The sequence below is a fragment of the Scardinius erythrophthalmus genome (assembly GCF_964197995.2).
Source record: "Scardinius erythrophthalmus genome assembly, chromosome: 19".
Classification (NCBI taxonomy): domain Eukaryota; kingdom Metazoa; phylum Chordata; class Actinopteri; order Cypriniformes; family Leuciscidae; genus Scardinius; species Scardinius erythrophthalmus.
In genome coordinates this window covers 26,358,764-26,386,205 of record NC_138239.1, presented here as the reverse complement: position 1 = coordinate 26,386,205, position 27,442 = coordinate 26,358,764, and the positions used below count along the sequence as shown (strand labels likewise).

At 37.0% G+C, this 27,442-nt stretch overlaps 1 protein-coding gene across 4 annotated transcripts in view; it reads right to left on the bottom strand.

The window, feature by feature from the left end:
- The window catches only part of mipol1 (mirror-image polydactyly 1), a 94,438-nt gene that overhangs the window by 20,879 nt on the left and 46,117 nt on the right, over nt 1–27,442 (bottom strand). For 2 of the 4 annotated variants that reach the window (XM_081347727.1, XM_081347726.1), the window contains exons 8-12: nt 26,599–26,728; nt 22,944–22,977; nt 19,077–19,247; nt 13,421–13,528; nt 3,326–3,426 (exon numbers count right to left, since the gene is read on the bottom strand). In XM_081347727.1, coding sequence (XP_081203853.1) covers nt 3,326–3,426; nt 13,421–13,528; nt 19,077–19,247; nt 22,944–22,977; nt 26,599–26,728 — 544 coding nt within the window. The remainder of the gene's footprint in view (nt 1–3,325; nt 3,427–13,420; nt 13,529–19,076; nt 19,248–22,943; nt 22,978–26,598; nt 26,729–27,442) is intronic. The other 2 variants (XM_081347729.1, XM_081347728.1) reach the window with 1 other exon arrangement.

Here is a 27,442-nt window from a genome sequence, read left to right as displayed (position 1 = left end):
GTTCTCCTATGGCACGATCAGGTGGTAAAACCCTTTTGGAGTGAAACACAAACACGAAATCATGCACAATGAGATGCGGAGGGGATTAATAAGATGTGACGAATGCAAATGGAAAGTCCTTGATACACACGGATGTACGTCTCGGTGAAACCGGACGCAGCTCACTTAACCAGCACGACCAGTTTATGAGCCAAATGTATTTACTCCATATCATCTATCAAAGCCGTCCTCACTGACAGATAAACCCCAAGTAAAGCAAACAAGCCCTCTGGCAGGAAGACAAGAACCGCGGAGGGTGGGTCTGCGGTAGTCCATCACGACCACTGGGAACAGTTTGGTTTGGTTATTTAAGACCCCGACTATCATTTTGAATAAAACCTTAAATAAGCACAGAGTTCAACTCGCAGGCCAAAACAATCAGATGTTAGGTGATGCTGAAACGTTTGCGGTCGGTACCTCTGGAGGCTTTTGCGCTCTAGCAAAACAGCTACGAGGATCTAGATGTGGACAGACCTCTGACAGCGTCTGCAGGAGACGTGGCTCGAGATCATAACTTCACGAACGCTCCAATCCTTGAGAACATGAGTTTGCGGTAATCTAATGACTCACTGCACTCAACCCCAGCGATTTATTTTTCCCTGGACAAAGCAAACTAAACACATAAAGCCAGTTTCAAATGTTCATAATCTGTTATAAAGCTGGAGGGTGATCTGACTAAATGCATGAAGCATACTTTCTGCTTGAATCAGAAGCACAGTAATGATGTTATGTGAGAAAAGTGACATGCAATGAGGATCTTTTTTGATTATGCAAGTTTTGCGATGAGAAACCACCTCATCAACATTCCAGCCATTCTACTGCTGGTTGTCAAATAAACGACCAAAAGAAGCAGTTCAACAGGAAAAAGGTTTAAAGGGGTCTTTGATTATGATTTAACTTTTTTAACTTAAGTTAGTGTGTAATGTTGCTGTTTGAGCGTAAACAACATCTGCAATTACGGCGCTCAAAGTTCAATGCAAAGGGAGATATTTTATTTTACAGATATCGCTTTTTAAGGACTACAACAAATGGCTGGTAGGGACTATATGAGCTTCTTCCTGGGTTGGTGACATCACAAACCCTAATATTTACATAAACCCCGCCCCTGGGAACACACAACAAAGGGGGTGAGGCAATGTTGGGCTGCTTTAGAGAAGAGGAAGAGTTGTTGTCGCTGTTTTTACACCCCGGAAAAAGTTTGTCCTAAGGCTGATGAACTTAAGAGAGTTTAAAATTTATTTTTAACAGTGTTCCTGAATATTTTAACCTCGTTTGTCTGTGTGCTGCACATTTTACGGAGAACAGCTTCCAGAAGAGAGTACAATGCAGGCTATACGCACAAAAGTTTCTCCTGAAATAGGTATCCATTCCCATTTTGCCAATCTCTTGTAAGTTTGTCTTATTATTTGTAGCTGTGTTTTCTATTAACAATTACATTTATAAGCTTTATGTAGTTGCTATGATAGCTATGATGTAAACGCAGGGCAAAGCTTTGCCTCCGCTAGCCTGCTAACTAACATTACAGTATTGATGTAGTTTACTTTAGCTTTTGTAAGCTCTTGCTTTTGTAAGACTGTTCACCGCCCCTTAAGAAAATTATCCATGATTTTATGATCGATTACTGTTTGTATTACCATAGTTTTCCAACAAATATGATTAAATGGTGATAACATTGCATCTATAAGAAAATTACCACAAAAAAAAAAACATACCACTCTGAAAAGTCCTGTGAAATCCGTGCTTGCAAAGTCCGTGCTTGAAATCCTCTTGTTCCTTTATATTGTCATATTCTGAATCAGGCTCGAAATGGTTTGAAATTGACACCATCGTTAACATTTACATCTGAGTAGAGCTCTCGGTTATGAAGGGGCGTGACATTTCCCGAACACGCGCTAAGCGCTCCCAATCACAACACACTGGGCCAGCTAACCAATCACAGCACATTTCGTATTTCGGAAGGAGGGGCTTAATCGAAAATGACGCGTTCAACCTGACTGGGGAGAGAGGTAAAATATTTGAAAAATAATGCGGTTTTTTTTAACAATCAAGCATGAAAACATTTTCTAGTACTCCCAAAAAAACAAAAACAAGACTTCGTAAAAGGGCATAATAGGACCCCTTTAAGGCCCTGATATACCTAAGCAAAATCAAAGAACACACAGGTATGACATCATTTTGAACAAAATCAGGCCAAAACGAAGTTCATTTGCTCCGGCTGGTGAACACCTTCATACTACCATACTACCTATGACTCGTAAATATGTGATGATGTAATAGGTGGATCTGGCTCTTATTGAAGTCATACATGAGTATAAACATGAACACATTGGAGAACTGCTTTATAATAGAAACTGAAGTTGTACTTCTAATTGAATGAGACACTGAAACTGTTTTTCATTTTAGTGTAAAGCTGCTTGTTTTAAAGCAATCTAAAGTGCTATATAAATAAACGCAACATGACTGGAATGCTGAATTGCAGAGCTTGTGCAAACATATCCACATCGCTATGATCAGATGCTTTCTTAACTGCTGTTTTCTCAACACTGTTTTTATTTTGTTATTTGTTATATAGGAAAGCTAGCAGCTCATATTTACATATTCATATAAACGCCGCTCTCAGCAGTGTAGGCGATGTCAGGATGTTTTCTAACAGTATACTGCTGCTCAGGTATTTCAAACATCTTTTTACCCCTAGGTGAAGAAGTAAAAAGAACTTGTCCGCGAGAATATCAGGGCCTTTTTACAGTTGACTAATGTGCTTAGGTGAACAATGGTACATGTAGCCTCAACCTCAAACTACCACTACTCACAGACCTTACACATATTGCACACAAAAATAGAAAGTTCTCTTTAAAATGGAAAGCTTCAATCTGTCAATCTGACAAAATCTGCAAAACATTTACCAGGTCCAATGTTGCAACAACGTACACTGGCTATATGAAACTATGGTTTTGTGACATGCATAAACCTTCAGAATCCACTGTTGATGGACTGGACCACCTCTAAAACAAAGCCCATCTGGTTCCTCTACTCTGGAATGCCATGCAAAGGCTTTCCCCTAATTCCTGCACTGACCTCAACATATTATCCATAACCTGAATTATTACAATCCTCTAGTCTAGATAAAACACTATGTCCTGCACCTCTATTTATTTGCAAATTCACTGAACACTTAAAGCATGTCACAGCAGGTTCATGCTCCATTACAACTCAAACAAACTGTACAATGCATCAAATGAGTCATTTAAGGAGTTGTTACTGTGCGGTGTACGGTGAGGTGGTTCACCTGTGATACCTGTGTAGGGTTTGCAGCTCTTCTTCCAGTGTGCGGCTGAGCACCAGGGCTTTATCTCGTTCTCTCTGGGCTTCCTGAAGCTCCTCCTCAAGCTGTAGAGATTGAAGAAATGCATGTCAGATCATATAAAGCTCTCTTACAACACACTGTTCATGTATGGACAGCTCAAATGAAAAAACTAAACCTTTAATAAACAAAGAAATAGAGAAGTACTGGCTGATATAGGTTTTACCATAAGTAAAAAAAAAAAAAGATAAAAAAACGAATAAAAAAAAAATGAAAATAAATAATGCATAAATAAAAATGGTTTAAATTAATTCATACACAATGTTTACTTGTTCTTTACTTTATTATCTACTAACTAAACTTCAAAGAAGCACAAAGAAAACCCCCCAGAAAAAAAAAAAACTAATAAAATATTTAAAAAAAAGAAAAGAAATAACGCATACAAATGTTATAAATCTTTTATTTAATACATAGAAAAACTAGGAAACTAGTAAAATCAATTAGCCAAACGTACATGATTTATAGCCAGTGCTGGGTCTAAAAACTTCTGAATATTTGACGATTAATTGGCTGGCATATATACAAATACTAAAATGTTGTAACAGCAAGGAATCAAACCAGATAAACAGAAAATGTCACATGCCCTGTGCTTTCGTCAGTATGTGAGAGCAAAAGTAAGCTATGCAAGCTCAATTTCATACAAAATGTGTGTGAAATGCAATTCATAACAGCATTGCTGTGCGGGCGCTATGGTGAACATTAACATAAAGTAGTCTTCTTCTACACAACAGAAAGGTTTCTCCTTCTACTGTTTCATAGAGTATACTCGTCTAAAGATTTCGTTAAATTTTGTTTATCGCCAATGTCAGATAGATATCCATCTGAACTCCAACTGAACTTCATTCATTCGTTCGTGTGCACACAAGGAGAAACTCACACTGAGGGGGATCCAATTGACTCTATTGTCTTCTAACTCAGCACCTACTCAGAAGCGGTGTGTCGTGAGACCGAGGGATCCCTGAGCCGGTGGGTGTGGGGAAGGCCGGGTAAACACTGTCCCCTACCTCTCAGTGCCTAAACCTGTGGCACAATAAAGCCCTTGCTAATGACCTGCCGTTGAAACAGATGTATTGATGGGCTCATCCTTTCAACAGCTGGGTGAGGAGACAGACACAATGGAGGCTGTCTAAACAAACATGACAACCTGCGCTACTGTAAAGTCCTGCAATATACTCCCGGAGAGACAGACGGAGGACAAAGACAGGGAGAGATAAACGGACAGGAAAAGACAAGAGAGGGGTTTAAAAGAGAAAGAACTGGAGAATAAAATGAAAAATCTGTCATTTACTTTGCCACATGTTTTTTCAAACAGTAAAAAAATATTTTTCAAAGGTGTAAATAAAAGATTATTGAAGTACATTTTAATGGAAAACACTGTCAGTTTTTCAAAATTTCATGCTTAATTTACTGTAATGTGTTACTTGCTGGTTTCTTTGTAATTGTTTTTTGCTAGGGTGTGTTCACACTTGTAGTTCGGTTCGCTTGGTTTATTTGGTCCAGACAAAAAAACAACAAAAAACCCCCCTTTGATTTCTGGTCCGCTTAGAGTTCAGACTGGCATTTTTATCATCGAACCAAAAGACATAGAACCTAAAGGCATGTTCACAACCTGATTGGTCGGCTTTTATAATATGTGGCCCATTCAGTATTTTTTGGACCGTAAACAAACCTGACGCTGCTACAACTATGAAACTAAATGCTACTGAGCAAATACAGAGCTTTAAATGCTTACATAAAACAATAAAATACCAACATATTTACCAACATGAAATAAACATGTATTAGACCACCAAATATTAAATGTCTTAAATGCAGTTTTACGATGAATACAGACAAGTTACCATGACACCACCACCAAAAGTAAAGAAATGTGTCTGCTTTACTATAAATCACATGCTCATCGCGAGCGCTTCACTAAGTAACGTAACACACTCATTGCGACCGGGTTAACAGATGCATAACTTTATGATATCAGAACAGTCTGAACTGCAACCGTTGACAAACAATAACTATACAGAGAATTAATAAACCAACTACGACCAATTATCAAGCCCTCTAAACATGAAAATATATCGCTGCATTCTTTGTGGCGAGGAAAGTTTGTAGGTTAATGTGTAAAATGTGCCATTCAAACTGTGACTGAAACAGTTGCTATAGCAGCCTTATATTAATGCTAGAAAGCCTATGCAGTAATTGTGATTTTTTTAAAATAGTCTAATTCTATTTCATCATTAAAATCTATTTTCACATTCATCTTGACTGAGGGGGCAAAATAATCCTGGTGAGGGGGTGACATTTTAAGGTAAATTCTTCATTAAAAGTTATTGTATTACTTCAGAAAACCTGAAATATAGAGCACATTCATCAAAGAGTCTTCTTTTGTGTTCCACAGTATAAAGAAAGGCATACAGGTTAGGAATGACATGCTGGCGAGTAAACATTGACAATACTTATATTTCCTAGTTGAACTATTCCTTCAAAGGAATGCAAGACTTGGAGTTATCATAAGCACTAGAGATGAATGACTCTTTAGTAACTTTTGCTATAATCTGGGGTTTGTCAAATTGAGGTGTGTCGTTGATAGGCTTGAAATTTCAAGTTTTCTTCAGAAACACAGGAATGCTGTCCGTGCCTTATCTTCGGGGTGTATCGTAAACTGTGATAAAGCTTTAAAGGTTTCATCTTATTGATGCATTGTCTGCAAAACGCATTCGGCTTCTATGAGGCACCCGTTTGACATCGAGCAGTATCTTATCAAGATGCATTGGATTGGGGAGTTTCTTTTCATTACTGAAATCAACCTGCAATGCTTCACTGCAACGTGAGTGCAGTGCACCGTTATATGCCTATGATGCGGTGTGCAATAAAAAAAATCTTCAACTGCAGACTAAAGACACATAAGCAAATACAATATTTGCATGCTTTAGATAAGTAAAACAACGCATGACTGCAACGGAAACAGGCCTATGACTCGAACACCAGTGCATTTAAATCCCTGAAACACTTTTACCCATAAGCACATGCAGCTTCCGCTGGGTCCCCAATCATTCTAATTACTGGAGTGCAGGTCTCGAAAGTCAAAGAGAACATCAAAAAGCCTCAAACCTCTAAAGTCAATATGTACTTTTCTCCAACAGGGAGGGGAGCTCGACTTCAAAGCGCAATTCTTTTAATCTTATGTATTTTATCAGCATTCATTACAATATTATCCAAATTAGGTTCCCAGAGTAACGTGTTAACCTGTAGAGATTAAGCCCTGCAAAGGAGGGTCGCAGCCTTGACCTTTATGAGCGAGCGTTTGGTGGGGCAGAGGTGGGCTGGTCGTGGCCTTTGTGACCCAGTGGGGAGAGGAGGATGTGATGGAGGTTATCAGCGGTGTCACAGTCCGCTCCGTCGCTGACTGAAGCTCATTTAAAGCAGCACGGCCCGTATCATGTCAGAGGTCACCCAACGCTTTCTTGCTCTATTGAAATAAATATATTATAACAGGGTTTGAACAGATACTGTCAAATAAAATTCAAGCACTACTTTTTTGGTTTTCAAGGACTACAATTAGAGATCTCACTTATCAAACAATATCTTTATTATCTATCAAATTCTAAAAAAAGGTAAATGGATAAATAGAAATAAACTATTAAATACAATGTACAAATAAAGTGCAGCACATGCAATGACTGTGGTAACTTTAACCATTGAAAGGATACTATGACAAAGATATAGCTTTCCCTATTCAAAATACATGATTGACCTGAAGAATGAAAGCTGTATCATATACTTTGGATATTTATATGAGCCATATCACGCTCATAGCCATGCGAATGGCTCTATATCTACATCAGACGTGCTGCAGCATTAAAATTGCATGAAAAAAAATTGTTTGATCAATAAAATCAAACTCTAATTTCACATATATTGTCTTTCAATAATTCAAGCACTTTTCAAGTACATTTTCATAAATATGGCTGTTTTCAAGGGTTTTCCAGGACTTACATTTCAAAAAGTCAAATTCAAGTACTTTAAACCTTGTACGAATAAGACTCCCGAAGCATTCTATTCAGACCATTTATGAAATCATACCAACCCTACTCTGTATTTAGCACATTGGCCAGCCCTGATGAACAACAGTGTGCACTAAACCACTATGTAAAGGTTAGTTAACAATAACATGGGACATTTACATGTAGAAGTCTTAAAGCTACAGTGACAAAAACAGCACTTTTAATTTCACAGGGAGGGGTGAAAAATGTTCATGCAAAACTAAGCTTCTAATAAATGCATAAACATATCTGCTAAACTGTTAAGCAAACAACTAACTGCTATGAAACATTAAACACTTTAACACATGTAACACAAATTTGAACTGGACCATTTGATTATAAGGACTAATCCTGTGAAACACACACCCCTTCTCTATTTCCAAGCCTGTCACCTGATGATGTGTGATCAAACATATTCAGCTCTACAGGTCAGAGACAAAAGAATGCATCCTCGCCTGACAACAAAAAGGCCAAATGCATGAGATCCCTCCTCCGCAGAACACACTCACAAATCTCTCTCGCTTTAAATCGCCAGTAAGACTCACACCTTGTACAACTAAAACATCCCCAAAGAATTGAAAGCTCAGAAAGTGATCTTTACGAGGAACCACCATCATTTATTAGAGGTGGAACAGATTTTAATGCATGAGCACCAAGGCTCAATGTATCTACAGCTTGTGTGCTGTTAGGCCATGGCTCCTACTTAAAACAGAGCAATTTTCTCGTTCTCTTGTCATGTGGAAGACAAAAGGAATCCTTTTGAAGGATGTCCAGGTTTATCTAAAGGACGAAATAGGTCAACATGGACTATTAATTAGTCTAAAAAGCACCGTAAAAGAATCATAAAGGTAGTCCATTTAATTCAGAGGTTCTCAAGCAGGGGGCCAGGGCCTCTGCAAACTTCCTTGGGGGCCCAATAAGTCTTAAAATTATTTCAATGAAAAATCTTATTTAAAAAGCAGAAGAAAAAAAATACAGACGTAAAACATTAAACTAACATGATAGTTTTGAGTTTATTTGTTTTATTACAACAGAAGTACCAGAGGTACATTTCAGCTTATATGGGAGGGCCCAACACACTCTCATGGCAAAACTATTTTTAACTATTTTGGCAAATTGGTTACTATTTAGTATGAATTTGTACAATGTCAAGTGTACATTTCCATATGATCTGCTTAGACCTTCATGCTTACCTTTTTTTTTTTTTTTTTTTTTTTTTTTATCATTTGTTTTCGAAGTAAGTGCATATGAAATTGTCACCTTATTAGTATTCTCATGAGATTAGGTTGAAGGGCCTTTGAATATTGTTTTGGGCAAAGAGGGCCTTGAAGTCAAAAAGGTTGAGATTGAGAACCACTTATATAACTTGTTAACTATAATCAGAATTAGTTCATTTAATTAAAACGTGACAAGATGTTAGTGTTAATTCACTGGTATTAAATCTGGCATGGTTTGAATGTGAATTTACTGTGAATCGAAACTGAAAATGAACACATGCTGCGCTTTGGCTTTACTCTGAAACATGCAGCGCGTTAGACTATATTTATATAATTACATCACAACCATTGCGATATGATGATCTCACAAAGCCATACCACATTCTCTCTCACAACCATGCATTGTCAAAACTCATAAAAAAGTTAAAAGCAACTGGTGAGTAACACAATTCCTACACAGATTTTTACTCACATTTGGCGCTTTAACATTTTTCCATTTATTTAGTAACGGTTTAAGGTCTTTTCGCGATTTCAATCATCATAACCCCAAAAAATTTTTTCTCAAATTTACGCAATTCAAGCTGTTCACACTTTTCAGGTCGAAAAATACGTAAAAAAAATCACATCCCTGAGATGAAATCAGTAAGGGCCCCGCAGAAGGAGTTAAAGGTGAGGTCTGGACAGAACGATGAAGGGCAAGAGAGTGATGGGGGCAGGAGCAGGCGTGTGAGATCCCTTCACTGCTGTCAATGCAGAAGAGAAAAGCTGCAGAGCAAACACAGGTGGTTCAGAGCGAGGGCAGAGCTCTTCACAACGGCCCCTGCAAGCCTGTCCACATCCCCCACTCAGCATTTAGAGGGACGTGCACGCTTCAAATTAAAACCAGCCGTATACGTTGCATCTCTCTTATTTTAATGTAAGCTAATTTGAAATATTACAGACTAACTGAAACATTAAACAGTCTTTGTCCCTTGTTTCCTGTCAGGTCATTCCCAAAAAGGTTCTCATGAAATTAGAGTAAAATTGGTTCACACACTAACCTGCTTTCACACACATTTCACATTATAGACAAGATTTCTCATTAACACATTCTTCTTAAACAAAGGCCCAGATTGAATTGACAGACTGCGGAATAGATTTAAATATGTGTTATGCGATTTAAGTTATGCGTTAAGTGGCGCTGAATTCATAATCAAATGAGCTAAAATAACTGGTAAACACACACACACAAGGGGTAAGGATGCAAACAGATTAAATGTGTGTTTGAAACATGCACATCCTTATATACACCTTCTGGCTGTATTCGATTTTAATTAGACATTATTTAGTCTGTTTGTGTTATGGGGGCTGTATTGTAGGCCTTTTTTTTTTTTTACTGCAGGCAATTGGTGACCACAAAGATAGCAAAGCCTGACCAACAATAAAGCTCTTATGGTTGTTGAGCAGGTTCTTTTACATGCGCTGAGGTGAAAATGAGACTGAAGAGATAAGACAAGGAATAGCCCCGGGTGATATCAACTGACAAAAGTCACGAGCCAAAAAAACACTTTGCAGGTGCTTTGCCGTTCTGGTGAAATATGATGATGAAATGACAACAAACGCTAAAATACGCCCCTAATTTCCATCTTAATTGAAAAGAAAAAGAAAAACAACTGGCCTATCTTTACCATCATTATCTTCCATGATAAAAAGAACACCGGTTAACATTCTCTAAAGAGTCTGCCGATTAAAAACCTAGAAATTAATCATCCAAATGAAATCCCTGAAAGTTAGTGTGAGCTAAAAGCTAAATATAAAGATTTCAGAAGGAAGTCTTTGCTCATCATCTTAAACTCAACTCTTTTTTCACCCTGAAGATTTTCTCTGGCTTTCTTTAAAGTAAAATGTCAATCGATAAGTGGAAGTCCTGTTCATTTTTAAATTGTTTTGTGGATATGTTCCTGGCACTGTTGACTAATTTTACGACAGCTGTTCCCATTTCGTTTTAAATTAAAAACCCCGCTCTATAATCCCAGGAGTCAATCTATAATTAAGGGGATTTATAGAAAAACCAAGTGCTACATTAATAACAAAATTTAATATATTTCTTAATAAGCCATCAGCCGAACTGTCTTAAATGTGAAATATAATTTTTTATTTTTTGGGGGAAATCTTAAGTAAAATTGCTTGGAGACAGACTGGACTTTTTACCAGATTATAAATAATCATTATTTTTGATCTACTGGTAATCGTCGCCATGTGGCACAGACGAATCAAAGCATTTTCACACCACAATCCACATCATCACATCTAAATACAAACAATCCAGTATCCATTTGTTACTCCTCATATGATATCATGAAGTTGGAGTATCATTATCACCATTTGCCCCTCACCATTGGTTTGTTTCAGTTCATCATATGGCTACACCATCAAAGCAAGTGATTACAGGCCTAGAAAAAGCCTAAATAAATATCTGAAATATATTTCATTAAACCACTTTTTAAAAATCAGAGCTGAATGTAACACCAAAAAAAGGACCAACAAGGTAATTTAACATTTATCTTTAGGAATAAATAAATATTAATAAATAAAAATAAATTATGAAATAAATAAATACATTTATTTAAATAAAAAAATAAAGCAATTAAAATAAAAATAAAAAAATAAAGTAATTAATAATAAAATAAATAAATAAAATAAATAACACCATAATATCCATTTAATAATAATAAATTAAGTAAAATAAATGAATAATAAAACATTAAATAAATAAAAAAATATTATTGATTATTTAATTAATTATGTAGATTAACGTTTTATAATAATAATGTTAATAATAAATCTAGATAATAAATATGAGTTTTTCTGAGAGGGGGTTTTACCCTAGCCTGGTTCTACCAGACTCTTGTACATTTCATTTGTACAGAGAGTCTGGCCTCGCTCCATTGAGAAACGTTTACTTCCTTGAAGGCGGGTTCTCTGTTAAAGTTCAAAACTATTGGATCTGCCCAGAGTCACTCAGGATCTGCCATAGCCAATCGCTAACGTGTGGTCGTCCGAATGATCAGAGGATTATGTTTAGAATAAGATGTCTGTCTTTTATAAAGTTTATAAAGCGACGAGAATACTTTTTGTGCGCAAAAACAAACAAAAAAAACGACTTTATTCCACTATTCATTTCCTTCTCTCTGTTCCTCGAGTCTTGATAAAGCAGCGCATCTGTGTGTTGTACGTCACACGTAGGCTCACTATTGGCCGACGCTAGTCATGTGTGTGATCACATCAACGTCATCGTTCTCAGCCACTCCCTCTATTCGCTGATTGGTCCTACAAAAAATTTGTTTCTGGAAACCTAAGAATATACAGCAGTCCCAGACGTAGTACTGAAGGAAAATGAAATTGAGCGGAAGTACGTAGGAGGGTGGAGCCAGGCTAGTTTTACCCTATAAAACCATCAAAATGTTATATTAGACAATTTACGTCTAACAACTGATGTTTGAACTAGTGAGGTGTATACATTCAAATATCAGTTGTTGGACAATTAGTTGACTAGTCGACCGTCGTAAACCTTTTTTTATTAGCCATGAGCCATTTAGAGATGGTACACTATTTTTTTTTTTTTTTTTTGAGAGGCTGTCACTATTGTATTTTCGCATTCCAGATTCATGAGGGGCTTTTTGTATTTACCATGTATTCTGAAATTAATTTGTTTATATATATATATTTTTTTTGTATAAATTGTTCATAAGGGTCACATGGACATTACATATGGTATGTTGTGTTGTGTTATTCCTGGTGTTTCCACAATGTTGGTAACTTGATGCACCTGAAGGTGCTGATGATTTGCGGAATGAGGTTCACCTGTGATGTGTTTTTTTAAAAAACAATCTTTTCGGTGTTTCACAGTACACACTGATGATGGCTTAGGCCGAAACGCGTCTGTGAGGACATAGTAATAATACATTTATGAAAATATAACCTGAGAGTGCGGTTTTTCATCTTTATTTTTGATACACTATTTCACTACCATTGCACTGATATGTATGTGATGAATAAAACGGTGTAAAAACTATTTCACCATGAATGCTACCAATAACACAAGCTCAACCTCCCCTCTGAGACCTGCAGCCCATTGGGCGATGAGGTTAAGTGGATGATTACAACAAATGCAGTTAGTGTGTGAATGTATCCAGCTAAGACGCGGGTTAAGTCAGTGTGTTCAGGTACAGGTCCGACCCTGACTCAGCACCCCTGCTCGCCCAAGTCTCTCTCAGTGCATGTTTACATAGCTCTATCTAATGATGGCCCTTTTACAGCACTCTGCATTAAACTCAAGGGCTCTGGCTGCATCAGATAAATACAGCAAATCAAATAGGCCTGTGTTTGCCCTGCGTCTCCCTGTCAGACCCGCAGCGAGGCATCGCAGCACACTGACCAGCCTGTGTCATCCTAAAACCCTGTCAAACAGACACCCGCGGCCGCCAGTCTATCGCTGCAAATCGCTGGAAAACAAGAGCAGGAGAGAGCAAATAGAAGTTAATGAATGATACAGTGGAGAGTGTAATGACGGGCTGATAAAGGGTCCAGGGGCGACCATGTGCAAGTACGGGGGACTGCTCGTACGGTGAAGGTCGGATTCGAGGATGGTGTTGTTGGCAAACACCCCTGGTGTGTTTCGGCAGGCGTGTGCATTCTGTGAAAGCTAGCGTGGGCTAACCCGAGGGCTCGTGACATTAATTTCCAGAGGCTTCTTCCCACGTGGGAGGTGTGTGTGTGCGCTTTACCTTGCTCGCTCGTTCCCGATTGTTTTGGGCGACCAGGTGGCGGCTGCTGTTTGCAGAATTATGGCATGGCTCTTTCACACGAATAAGCTCTTGTTCCAGACGCTTGCACTGGGAGAGAGAGAGAGAGAGAGAGAGAGAGAGAGAGAGAGAGAGAGAGAGAGAGAGAGAGAGAGAGAGAGAGAGAGAGAGAGAGAGAGAGAGAGAGAGAGAGAGAGAGAGAGAGAGAGAGAGAGAGAGAGAGAGAGAGAGAGAGAGAGAGAGAGAGAGAGAGAGGGGGGGATCACTTGAATGCATTAAATCACAATTTAACCAGGTGATTAGACCAGCTTGCTTTTACACATGGATGCTTTTGTATTAACCAAACAAGCCAAAACTATGTCAAATTAACTACTGGTGATCTTACCCAGTCACTTTCACTGTTCTGTTTCTGTAGAGTGGGATCAAACACATCTAAAAAAAAAGAACATCTCTGATGTTTCTCAGAATTGCTCCGAAATATCCTCTATGCATTGTACTATATTATATTTACATTCCAAATAACTGGTTAGATATTCCATTCTTACAATCTTATGATCTATAGTTAATCGTTTTACGAGGAGTAGGGGTCATTTTATTGACAAAATAATTTAAAGTGCAAACGCTGGTGCACAAAATGATTACAACTTTGCTGAAAGCGTTTAAATAATATTTGCATTAAAGTTGGCTCAAGAATCCTGTGAAAACCAGTTGCACTGCCACATGGAAAAATAGTGTATGCAAGCCTGTTCTATGAGAGGTGAAATCTCTGCAGGGTATAAATCTACATTCTCAGTTATGACTATATTTACTGTAAGAACCTCAGCACACACTTGCTGATATTACTCTCAGTTTGTGTCTGTGATCCCTGGAGGGACAGACTCATTTGTGGTGTATTTCAAATATAAAATCACTTTCTTTTATGAAGAAAAATATGCGTGCTGTGGAACGTCCATATACAGCGGAAAGAGAAATAGTTTCAGCCACTTGAGTAACTCAACAGCATTCATATATTAGGAAAATGCACATTACAAAAGACTGCTTGAGTTTGAGAGATGCTAAAAAGTTTTTATAAATTATTTATTTAATTATTATAAATTATTTTTTGCACGTAAAAGTAAATGTTATACAGATAAAAATAATTATATGTCAAACTAATTTTGCAAAAATAAACAAAAAATAATAATAAATGAACTATTTTTAAGTTAACATAAACATAAAGTTAAGTAAACATTTTAAATTATGCATTTTCCCGCTAATAGCACTAATAGTATAATTGCATGGTAATGCAAAATTTATATATATATATACACACAAAAAAACTATAAAAATAAATAGCCAGGGGATGAAAACTTTTTAAATTTGATGTTTAAATTAAAATCAAGGTAAATTGTACTTAATTTGTCTTCCGGAAAAGTATCTTCTGTTGCTTCTGAAGGGCAGTACTAATTTTTTATTTTTTTTTATATTTAAAAAAAAAAAAAGTGGACATCTTCATCCTGTTCAAAAGTTAATGCTTTGTGTTTCCTTCTGGAGGATAAGTGAATGTTCTGAACCTTCTTTAATAGTTGTGTTTGAGTCCCTCAATTGTCCTCAGTGTGAAAAGATGGATCTCAAAATCATACTCACTGCTGGAAAGGGGTTAAAATATGCAAAAGATGCAGGAAAACTGAATAATTTGCAGGACCTGAAGGATTTTTCTGAAGAACATTAGGCAGTTTAACTGCTCAGGACAAACAAGGGACTCAAAAACAACCATCACAAAAAAAAAAAAAAAATCATGGATCATCAAGGTAACGGCACACACAGTATTAAGAATCAAGGTTACATAAACTTTTGAACGGGTCATTTTTATAAATTTAGCTATTTTTTTGTCTTGTGGACAATATGTAAACATCTTTTATGTAAAATATCTTATTCAGATATCTACAGTATTTTAAATAAGTTATATATATATATATATATATATATATATATATATATATATATATATATAACTTATTTAAAATACTGTATATTTTAAATAACTCTTCATACATACATATATATATACACACATATTTATGTATGAAGAGTTCAGATGCAAAAACCTCTAAGTGCCATCTGAATTTTTCTTCTAGAATGATTATTTTTATCAAGCTCGTATATTTAAGTTCAATAATTCACTTAAATGGCAATGCAAATTACCTATTAATTGTCATTCAAGTGAAATTACTTAACTTAAATATACAAGCTTTATAAAAATGATCATTCTAGAAGAAAATTTCAGATAGCACTTAGAGGCTTTTGCATCTGAACTCTTCATATATATATATTTATTATGTGGTTTTACATGTAAAGTGGTGCAACTAATGTTGGTGGTACACTGCACTCAAAAACTATTAAATGCTAAAACTATTACAAATACTATTATAAAATTTTGAAAATTGTTTCACTCCATTGAAATATGACAGCTTACTGAGCAGAATTGAATAGCACAAGTGCCTAAACATAATTCCCTATCCACAAAGCCCATGTCCTCTCCTCATTTTACCTTACAATATGAGACTCTCCGGCAGACTTTCATACAGACAGACTGAGAGACAGACAGGCGCTTTAAACATACACTGTTGTGACCAGCTCTTTGGTGGGTATTATTGTAAGTAGGCTTGTTTTCTACCAGTCCATATGTGCTCCTCTCCATGTCCACATTCCAGGATCGACGGACACTTACCAGGAATGTAAACCATCCTCACGGCCTGACAAGTCCCAATGTTTCAACATTCAGCCGTCTCAAAGAGTAGCGCCCGCGCAAACAAGCCTCTCAGCCACCGACCCCGCTCCTGTCTCTTTCCTCTGCAGACTAAAATAATACCGCCGCCGTCCAGACAAAACACACAGCTCCTCTTTAGTGTCAGCCTGAGTTATGGTTCTCGGGCAGCAGATGTTTTTTAGGGGGAAACGTATTTTAATCAGAATGCACCTCTGCGGTGACGCAAAAGGCCAACACTGCAGTCAGCGCCCCAAAAATAACCGGGGCGAAATGGAGCGTAGGAAGTAGGAACAGACACATTAACCTATTTTAACTTTTTAATCCACCAATTAAAGTCTCAGATGGTAATATTAAACAGCACAAAAACACAAGAGTAGAAATAAGAGGTCTGAACCACGTGACAGCATGTTCTACAAGCGGAGAGAAAATTCAGCGGAATAAGATCTCAAGACAATCAGCAAACCCTAATTCACCGTGAGATGCGACTCAATTTCCTCTCTCACTTTAACATCAGCACTCTATCAAGATCAAGAGAAATTCAATAAGCGCTCAGCGCAGGGACATAACGAAGCAGATCTTATTCTCTGTGTTAACTGTGAGGAGAGGAAGGAAGTGAGAATAAGATTTATTTCTTCCAGCACTTATCCAGCTTTTCGTATTCCGGCAGGCCAAAGGGATGTGGCGGCCCTCTGCCTGGAGCCGGGCTCTAATCCCTACGAGATGAGGAGAGAGATGGGTGGAACGGCAGGGGAGGGAGATATCCTTGAGGATAGAGTGAGGACCCATTCCCGTCTCAGAGGGATTAGGCCTGGGGTTTTTGCAACTTATTTCTGAAATTACCCCACAGATTCAGGTTTTTGGCCCCAATGAAAAGCCTTCTAGGGGACGTTTTGCAGCCGTGTGCTGCTGGGTTTTTGGGGCGGAGTTGGAAGAGTGACACCTGGCCTTCTGTTCATTTCAGAGAGGTTGACACAGGTTGTCATGGTTGAGCTGTCACTGGCTTTCCGCCTGCATTTATCGGCACGACAGGATTTATTTTATGAATCTGGCCTACCTCCAATAAAAGACTCAGTCGATCAGAAGAATCTGAGCAATACAAGTACATTTAAAATATGAACAGGGCAAAATCTAAACATAAGGTCTCCATTAATCCATTAAAAAAAAAAAAGACTTGAAAGTCCTTATCTAAAACACTAAAACACATATCCTTTGGACATTGAAAATTAATTGCCAATCATTAATTGCCAGTCAATCATTATATCCCTTAAAACTCATATTTAATCACCAAAATGACATATTTAAAAAAAAATGTCCTTGAAAAAAAATGTATTCATGCCTTAAAATAGCTTGAATGTAACTCTACACCATTGCCTTATTTACTATACCCGGTTCCCTGAATATGCAAATTAGCTCCGCCTCAACCAGCTCAGAGATCCACTCGTTGACGATCACATGTTGACCTGATTGGTTACAAGGTAGTTTGTGACGTCATAAACACAAGCGATTTGAAACCGAGTTTTTGAGACTGCCTTTGCACATGGTTTGTCTTAAAGCATAAATATAATAATCACTGCGATAATGATACAATGATAGAATTTTAAAGTCCCCCTGTGGTGAAAATGAAGCTTTTAAAATGAAGCTTTTAAGTCTATGTGATGTTATTTAAATAGATCAAAAGTGACAGTAAAGACATTTATAATGTTACAAACTATTTCTATTTCAAATAAATGTTTTTTTTAAACCTTTTATCCAAAAACAAAACAAAACTGAGAACTGTTTTTAACACTGATAACAATAAAAACTGATAATAATATGAAATATTTCTTGAGCAGCAAATCAACATATTATAATGATTTCTGAAGGATCATGTGACACTGAAGACTGGAGAAATGATGCTGAAAATTCAGCTTAAACATCACAGAAATAAATTATATTTTAATATATAAGGATGAAAGAAAGCATTCCAATCGAAAATATTCCTGCAAATCCAACCATAGAAATATTAGAGCAGATTATACCTTGCAACCACCTACACAGATGCATTTACAATCACACAAAGAGTATGCTTTTATCTACACTACATTTCGTTGCAGAAATTCCACTTTTATTGCCAGAATCCCCCTTATTTTTGGCAATATAAAAGAGTGTTGTATCACTTCCCAAAAATCCACCTCATATCCAATAAAACTGATTACAGTAAATTACCAGTCTGGAACACTGTTCATTTCTGAGTGTCACAAGTCTAGGAAATCAAATAGTCAGAAAGGCCTCAATGACCTGTACCATCATCACACCTGATAAAAGTTACAACACACAGTACCCACTGACCCAAAACAACACCGGGAATGACCGTTAGATACAATTCCGTGTCCAAATAATGAAATCAAGCACATTATATAACACCAATTATGAAACGTAGGCAATATTTATCAACAAAGAAATCCCAGCAAATACATCCACTGCCCCACACTTGAACTCTATGATGAAGCTGAATATCTGGATGTCAATATTTAGCTACCTGCTTGTTTGTTTTCATTTGATTGAATTATGTGTGTAGGAACGATATACCAAATATTTGAGGTTATGCAGCAATATTTGTCCCTACATGTGAATTAGGTAGCTGGTGTGTTGATTCTTAAATCAGTGCAGGATCTGTGAATAAACACAGATGTATGTGCTTTAATAGACCAATAATCAAAGTCATCTCGCAGAGGAGTTCAATCGCAGGAGGAGGAGAGATAGTCAATATTTAGAGAGTCGTATTTGATTTTTTTCTATGGTGTAAAGGTTTCTGGCTTGGTACACAACTACTGTGAGTGGAGTGTTTAGGGCTGGTGTGGGTTAGGATTGACCCTTTGTGGAGAGCATGTGTGTGTCGTAGGTTTGTACCCTGGTTATAGCAGTGTCTCTTTCCTCTATGACGGCTTTCATCTCCTCTGAGGTGATCTGGGAGCGACGCTCTCTGGCTCTCTGGATCTGCTCGATGATGGCCGCCCCGCTCTGCTCGATAGCGAGGGCAGAGTCCGCGCTGTTAACCCTGTTTAACAGCTCTTCCAGGTCCTGACCAGAACATACAAATAAAAGCACAGTTCATCAGGCAAACAGCATTTGATCATGTATTAAGAACTAGTCAATATTAATTATCACTGGCATTGGCATTTGAATCGTGTTTCTAGCATCTCTGATTAACAGCTGAATTATGGCTAGTTATTTTCAGGAGTGGTGTTTGCATGTGCAGAACTCTCTGTCATGATGCAAAGCTCCTCTGAGTGGTTGGAACAGTTAAAGGGATAGTTCGGCCAAAAATGATATTAAACCCATGATTTACTCACCCTCAAGCCGTTCAAGATGCATATGTCAATAATTTTTCAGACGAACACATTTTCAGTTATTTTAGAAAATGTCTTAGATCTTTCAGTGGTTATTATGTCAAGTTATGGGGTCCACCTCCTTCAAGTCCCAAAAATGTGCATGCATCCTTCACAAAAGTAATCCATCCGTATCCAGGGGGATAAACGAAGGCCTTCTGAGGGTAATCCGTGCAGTTTTGTCGTAAAAATAAACCTTTATAAATGAAAATAACTGGCTTCCGGCAACGGTCGACGCGCGTTCACGGCAGATGGATGCCGGCGTAGGACGTAGCGTTTGATTTAGCTATACTTCGTTCTACGTCACGACGCTTCCTACGCTACGTCATACGCCGGCATCCATCTCCGTGAACGCGCGTCGACCGCTACCGGAAGCCAGTTATTTTCATTAATAAAGTTTTAAATATGTATATTTTTACGACAAAACTGCACGGATTACCCTCAGAAGGCCTTTGTTTATTCCCCTGGAGCCGGATGGATTACTTTTGTGAAGGATGCATGCACATTTTTGGGACTTGAAGGAGGTGGACCCCATAACTTGACATTATAATCACTGAAAGATCTAAGACATTTTCTAAAATAACTGAAAATGTGTTCGTCTGAAAAATGATTGACATATGCATCTCGAACAGCTTGAGGGTGAGTAAATCATGGGTTTAATAAAATTTTTGGCCGAACTATCCCTTTAATTGAACCTTTAGACAAAATCTAAAAAGAAGTTGGTATATGCATTTTTTGTTGAGTGTTATATTTGATACATCAAACTTTTAGTGTGATATAGTGAGAATATGGAGCTCATACCTGAACATCAATTTTATTCAGAGGTCCGAAATGAGCAAAGATTTGCAATTTGGTGCGGTTGTTAACACAACCCCAAATCAAGAAAAGTTGGGATATTTTGTAACATGCAAGAATCTGTGACTTGTTAATTCTCTTTCAACTCTATTTAACTGGGAAAAGTACAAAGAAAAGATTTCCAATTTCCAACTTCATTTTTCAACACATTTTATTTTGACAACAGATTTTTATTTTGATGGCTGCTACACACTCCAAAAAAGTGAATATCCAAGTTAAACTCTTTTGAAACAGACCACAATAAGTAGGTAAACTGGTAAAAGGTGAGGGTATCGTGAAAGAGTGCCACATATCATGAGAGTCGAAAGTCTTTCACCATCTACCATAGATAATATTGTGAAAAGATTCAGGAAATCCAGAGAAATCTCAGTCTGTGTAGGGCAAAGCAAGAGACCTCCGTTGAATGTGCGTGACCTTTGAGCCTTTAACTGGCATTGCATGAGAAACCATCATGCTACTCTGTTAAATATAGCCACATATGCTGGGGAGTACTTTGGAAAACTGTTGTCACTTAACACAGTCTTCTACTGCATCAAGGATGCCACTTGAATCTCTGTTACGCAAGGAGAAAGCTATACATCAGTTCAATGCAGAGATGCCGGAGAGTTCTCTGGGCCCGAGTTCATCTCAGACGATCCAAAACGCAGTGGAAATGTGTGCTGTGGTCCAGGTGAGTCCACGTTTCAGCTTGTTTTTGGATGGGGTGCATGGGGTATGGGGTACATCAGTTCAAACGGCATGGGTGACTTGCATGTGTGTGAAGATATCATTGATGTGGGGGCATATATTAGAATTGTACATATACGGCCATCAAGATGACATCTTGCCTGGGAGGCAAGACAATGCCAGGCTTCATTCTGCACATGCTACAACAGAGTGGTTTCGTAGACACCGTACAGTGGATGTGTTTGACTGCCTGTCTCCTACTGAAAATGTGTGGCCCATCACTGACCACTGACTGTTATATATTGTTATATGCAGCTGTCTTATATCAAGCGAGATTGAGCAAAAAATCTACTTGCAAAACAGCAACAATTAGTATCCTCAATTCCCAAATGATTAAAAAGTGTAATTAAAAGGAAAAGTGATGTGACACAGTGGTAAACGTGCCTCTGTCCCAACTTTTTTTGGAGTGTGTTTGCAGCCATCAAAATCAAAATTTGCTTATATTTACAAAATACAATAAAGTTTTTCAGTGAAAACATTGGAAATTTAATTTGTACTTTTGTCAGTTAAATAAAGTTGAAAGGGAATTACAAAATCACAGATTCTTGATTCTATTGCATTTTTACAATTGTGCCAACTTTTCTAGATTTGGGGTTATATTTATATGGTCAAAAACTAAGATTATGATAGCTTTTAAATCAATGAGATCTTTATATCAGTATAGCAGACTACTTACAAAATAAAATGCATATAAATATCAGTCGTCACTCTTTATCTCCCAATAATATATCTTAGTAAAATTATATTTAAATGCTTAGTTTTATGATTATGCAATGCAATACAATGATGATTGAGAGATCATCAAATAATATATTTTCTTTCTCTTTGTAGTTTTATTTAATATGGTACAAGATTATCCTATTCAAATCAATGTGATAAACGAGTTAGGCAAAAGTAATCTAAAAACAAATAAAAAGTAGTCTGATTATTTCAACTTAAATGTGTAATGTAATTAAGTTACTAACTACAATTTTTTACATGTGATTTGGAATCAGTAACCGACGACAATTTGTAAACACTGTTAATACATTTAAGATGATTTTTCGAAAAAATAATTATAATAGATAATGGATGATCAAGTAAACCTTAGTTGCTTCAGTCCAGTAAGTGTTCATATTGAAATATTACTAACAATATTAAAAGTTATTCTTAGGTTTACATTAGAAAAATCTGTAAATATTTCACAGCAAAAAGCAAAAAGAGATGTTAGTAATTTGGGTAACACTTTACAATAAGGTTTTATTTGAAATGATGTGTATTGTGAAAAGTGCAATACAAACAAATGTGAATTGAGGTGTTTCTGAAATGTGCGTATTAAATATAACAAAGTAGGCTTTAGTTGGGTTAAATGCGGTATACTGAATCACTCCTGAAATTGCAATGGTTGACTGGTAACTACAACAAAGTTTTACAATCTCACTACTTTGAACAAGAAACATAGATGGCAATAACCACTCATTGAAATCGTTATTTTCGACGAAAGACACATCAGCGACTGGAGATGTTAACAATCCAGTAAACAGCTGTCAATAGAAACACATTTCAATGCAAGTCAAAGGTATGATTTGATTATTGTATGGTCCACCAGGTAAAAATCATACGTCTGATTGCTTAGAAAGTACTAGAAACCACTCCTAAGCTACATAATATCATTCATGTTAATGTGCAATAGATGCACCGAAAATTAAGAAACCAGAGTAAGCATCAAAACAAGCCTTTCCTGTGGCTGTTTTTTCATTTAAGACAGTCGGACAAAAAGGGTACACAGAACAATCAGAGATGAAGTTCTCCAGTGAGGAAGGCTTACCACATCACTTTCTTCAGGTTTAATATTCTCCAGCCTAGAGAGAGATGGAGAGAGAGAAAAAAACGTGAGAGAGAGAAGTAGAGAAATGAAATGTAGTGAGCTTCCTTGAGTTTCCTTTATGTCACTCTGCAAAATGAGATCACTTCCCAAATCCAGTAATTGCATTCTGTGGGTTTTGGTATGAAAGCAGAAGACACACTCCGAGATATTAAAAGTGCCACCCGCTCATGCTGTTATTCCTCTGTTATGCCCATTCTGCTCAAAACTGACAGCGAATTGTTAAGTTATTAATGTTTACTACTTTATATGACTATTGGGATCAATTGTTCATATGTGTGGGGAAACGGAGAGACGGATTAGGCCTGAACCTTTTGTGCCACACCTGCCATGAGCATCTTTATAAAGGCAAAGACAACAGTAATTATGGAGCCAAATGCCTGGAGACACAGGGTCACAAACTGGTGGAAATATTTATGATTTTGAAGGTTTTTCATATGGACCTCTATAACAAATGCACAGTCACAAAGTTTGCTCATAGCTAATGTGTAGATCAACGACATAGGAAGTAAAATCTTGAGGTTTTGCAATAAATGTATGAAATATATACAGTGGGGTCCAAAGGTCTGAGATCACACCTTTTTTTAAAGGAAATAAACAAAAAGATATAGGATTTAAAAAAAAAAAATAAAAAAAATCTAATATGTATAATATTATTTGAAATTTAATTAGAAATATTAAAAACATAATAAAAAAATTAAGCATATAAACACTACGTTCAAAAGTTTAGGGTCGGTCGGTACGATTTTTTTATTGTTTACCTGATTTTTAATTATTTTTCATGCTCACCAGGGCTGAATTTATTAGATAAAAAATGAAGTAAAACAGTAATATTGTTAAATATTATTATAATTGAAAATAACAAGTCTTCAGTGTCACATGATCCTACAGAAATCATTCTAATATGCTGATTTGCTGCTAATGAAACATTTCTTATTACAGATGTTGAAATATAATATTTTTTCGGAAACCGTAATAGCTTTATTCAAGATTATTGATGAATAGAAAGTTGAAAGGAACAGCATTTATTTGAAATAGAAATATTTTGTAACATTATATAAATGTCTTTACTGTTACTTTTGATTAAATGCATTCTTGTATTAATTCCTCAAAAATGAAAAACATACTGGCACGACATTTTGGAACGGTATTGTAAATACAAAACATAGGGTCTCTTTTGGACTTATATATTCATTTATTGAGAAAGACAGCGGATGAATCGCAGAAATCCACTCTGCTGGTGCGATGCTCCTTAAAGAGCAAATCGAATTCCTCCATCAGCCACCAGGCAGAAAAAACAACAACCCTTCACTCATTTACAAAGGCATTACATGGATCTCCATCCATTATAAAGGTACATACTCATTCACACAATGGACCCAAGAGTGACCTCTGAAAATAAGGGCTTAGAACACGTGCATCCATATTCCTCAAAAGATAATGGGATTCCACTTGGCTATCAATTATCTTTTTTTTTTGAGCGAGGGGCCAGAATGGAGCCCTCGAACGCAGCAAAGAGAGGGACGCGATTTTATAATTAGATTTTGAAGAGATCCGGAAAATGCATTTCATGCCTCTCGATAATTGCGGTACGTTTGAGAGAACTATCAATAAATCATGAGGCAGACTGAAATATTAAACAGGGTGTAAGGTGACGAATACCCCTGGAAAAGGACATCAAGCAATAAAGAACAAACTTATCTGTAAATAATTTTTTTTTAAAATACCTGTTGTAAGGTTCTTCGTTGACGTCTAACAAAGCTATTTTTCAAAACCACAACCGGTTTTAAACAGGATATAATTTCTCCCATCCCCTGGAGGGCACAGGGCAATATTCGCTTTGAAAGGCCTATTATCTGACAACAGCGCTGCACCAGTTAAACATACAAGGAAGAAGATCATATTAATTAGGACCCAGCAGGCGGGACAGTAAACGGTAAATATCCACAGGCCTAAAGCACATGATTGATTTCCTATACAGTGGAACTTCTGACTGACATGCCGGTACTAGGATGAGGGGACTCTTAAGAAATTTCACACCCCTCTGATATATTTCCAAACTAGTCGATATTGGATTTCTCCTCAAACCCTTGTCTGTTCATTCAGCTTGTCCTCTAGCAGGAAGAACAAAGGTGGGTAAAGCCGCATGCCTCGCGTGCTTCTCAAACTCTTAAATCCACTGCCTTTAAAAAAGATGAGAAACCTTTAAGGCACTTGGACTAAGAAGTGTGGAAACAAAACCCGAGGCTTTCTGTTTATCACCTCACAGACGATTCCAGATCATAAAATGTATGTTTTTGAGTTATCTATTCATCATCGATAAAAAAAAGTTTAAAAAAAAATATGTCATAATGTCACCAAATATAATGCCTTTTCATGACTTAGATAAAGATAAACAGATGAAGAGAGAGAAATTAGTGTTTTATATGTTTTGAACTTTATGTGTTTTAAACGGACTTTGTGAGCACTAGGGCTGGGTGATATATTGAATATTTGCAATAAATTAAATATTATTTCATTTTGGTAATATAACATTTTGCAAAGATTTCACAGCCATTCAATTTCTTAAAAGACCACACATTTTGTCATTTGAAAGCACTATAATATAGCTACATTTTAATTGTAATTAAAGCTTTGTGAGGTTCCATTTATTTTCAGTATAAGATTTTCAGTTTCACTGAACTGGTTAATAAATTGTTTGTGTCCCCATTCAAAAATACTTTCAAAAAGTAAAACATAGAGCTAGCAACACCAAGGTCATGGGATCGATTACCAGGGAATGTATGAACTGATAAAATGTCAATTTTGAATGCAATGTAGGTCGCTTTGTGCATAGTCCCAGCCAAATACATAAATGGAAGTTACATGCTTTTACACTACAGTTCAAAAGTTTTTGGGTTTTTTATGTTTTTGAAAGAAGTTTCTAATGCGGAACAAGGCTGCATTTATTTGATCAAATATACAGTAAAAACAGCAATATTGTGAAATATTAAAATAAAACGTTTTCTGTTCGAATATATTTTAAAATGTAATTTATTCCAGTGAAGACAAAGCTGAATTTTCAGCATCATTACTCCAGTCTTCAGTGTCACATGATCTTTCAGAAATAATTCTAACAGTATTTACAGCCAATTTAATTTGTGTTTGTTGAACAAAAATATTAATTTCTTTAGAAAAATTGTAATGACCCCAAACTTTTGAACGATAGTGTATTTATGAAGACATATATATGGAATATTGACATAAAAATGTCAATAAACAGTATAGTTTAGCTACACCACCCAGCCCAACCACTAGCCATGGCTTTATAATGGGCCTCATTCACATAACAAAAATGTCAGTGTAAATTGTTTGTAATTTTTCAAAGTCAAAGGGAAAACATGATTTTTTTTTTTTATAAATAAGGCCCAACGAGATATCAGGCTAATTTGAGTATGATGCCACTTGAGCGTGTGGAAATTACAAATTGAGACTATAGATTTTCATTACGTGAGGATCTCTCCATTTCTGTGAGAACAGAAATGACTAGAGCAGCATGAATGTAGTTGGACAGGCTGAACTGAGGGTCTGTTTTGGAAGAGGTTTGAACAACACATACTCCAGCGTCGCCTCCTGAAGCTTCTTGGCCCGAAGTAAAGCTTCATCCCTCTCCTCGTTAGCCAGACGCAGTCTGGCCATCACAGCCTGGTCTCTCTCCCTCTGAGCCTTATAGATTTCCTCGACTAACGCTGAGAGAGAGAGAGAGAGAGAGAGAGAGAGAGAGAGAGAGAGAGAGAGAGAGAGAGAGAGAGAGAGAGAGAGAGAGAGAGAGAGAGAGAGAGAGAGAGAGAGAGAGAGAGAGAGAGAGAGAGAGAGAGAGAGAGAGAGAGAGAGAGAGAGAGAGAGAGAGAGAGAGAGAGAGAGAGAAAGAGAGAAAGAGAGAAAGAGAGAAAGGGGTTTTTATTCTGGTATTGCACTCCAGAGCTCCAGCTGCACAATAACAAGGCTAAGCTCCTCGGGAAAGAGGTTATTGCAGTTGAAACACTATGGCATAAGTATTAATAACTCTAAGTGAGCCTTATTTTGAGAAGACAGTTTCCCCTGGGGAGGTGTGTGTGCGTGTGCGAGTGCCCAGAGCAATAAAAACAGCTGCAACACCCTGAAGTCAGAGTTCCAGCCTCTTGGAGACTGTGGAGACATTTTATTTATGAAATTTCAGCATGGAAACACTCTGGTTTATCAACATTGTACGGGAACAGTGAGCAATTACACCAGGCTCATGGATGTCAGAAACCATCAGAAAAATATCCTCATATAGGAGGACAAACATGACTCTGTTTGACCTGCAGGACTCAGAAGGTCCACAGGCGTGCTGACGTATGCAATTCCAAAACAATATTGGAAATGAAGGCCCCTAGTGAATGCATGAATGAACTAATGAATGAACAAACAAGCAAATGAAC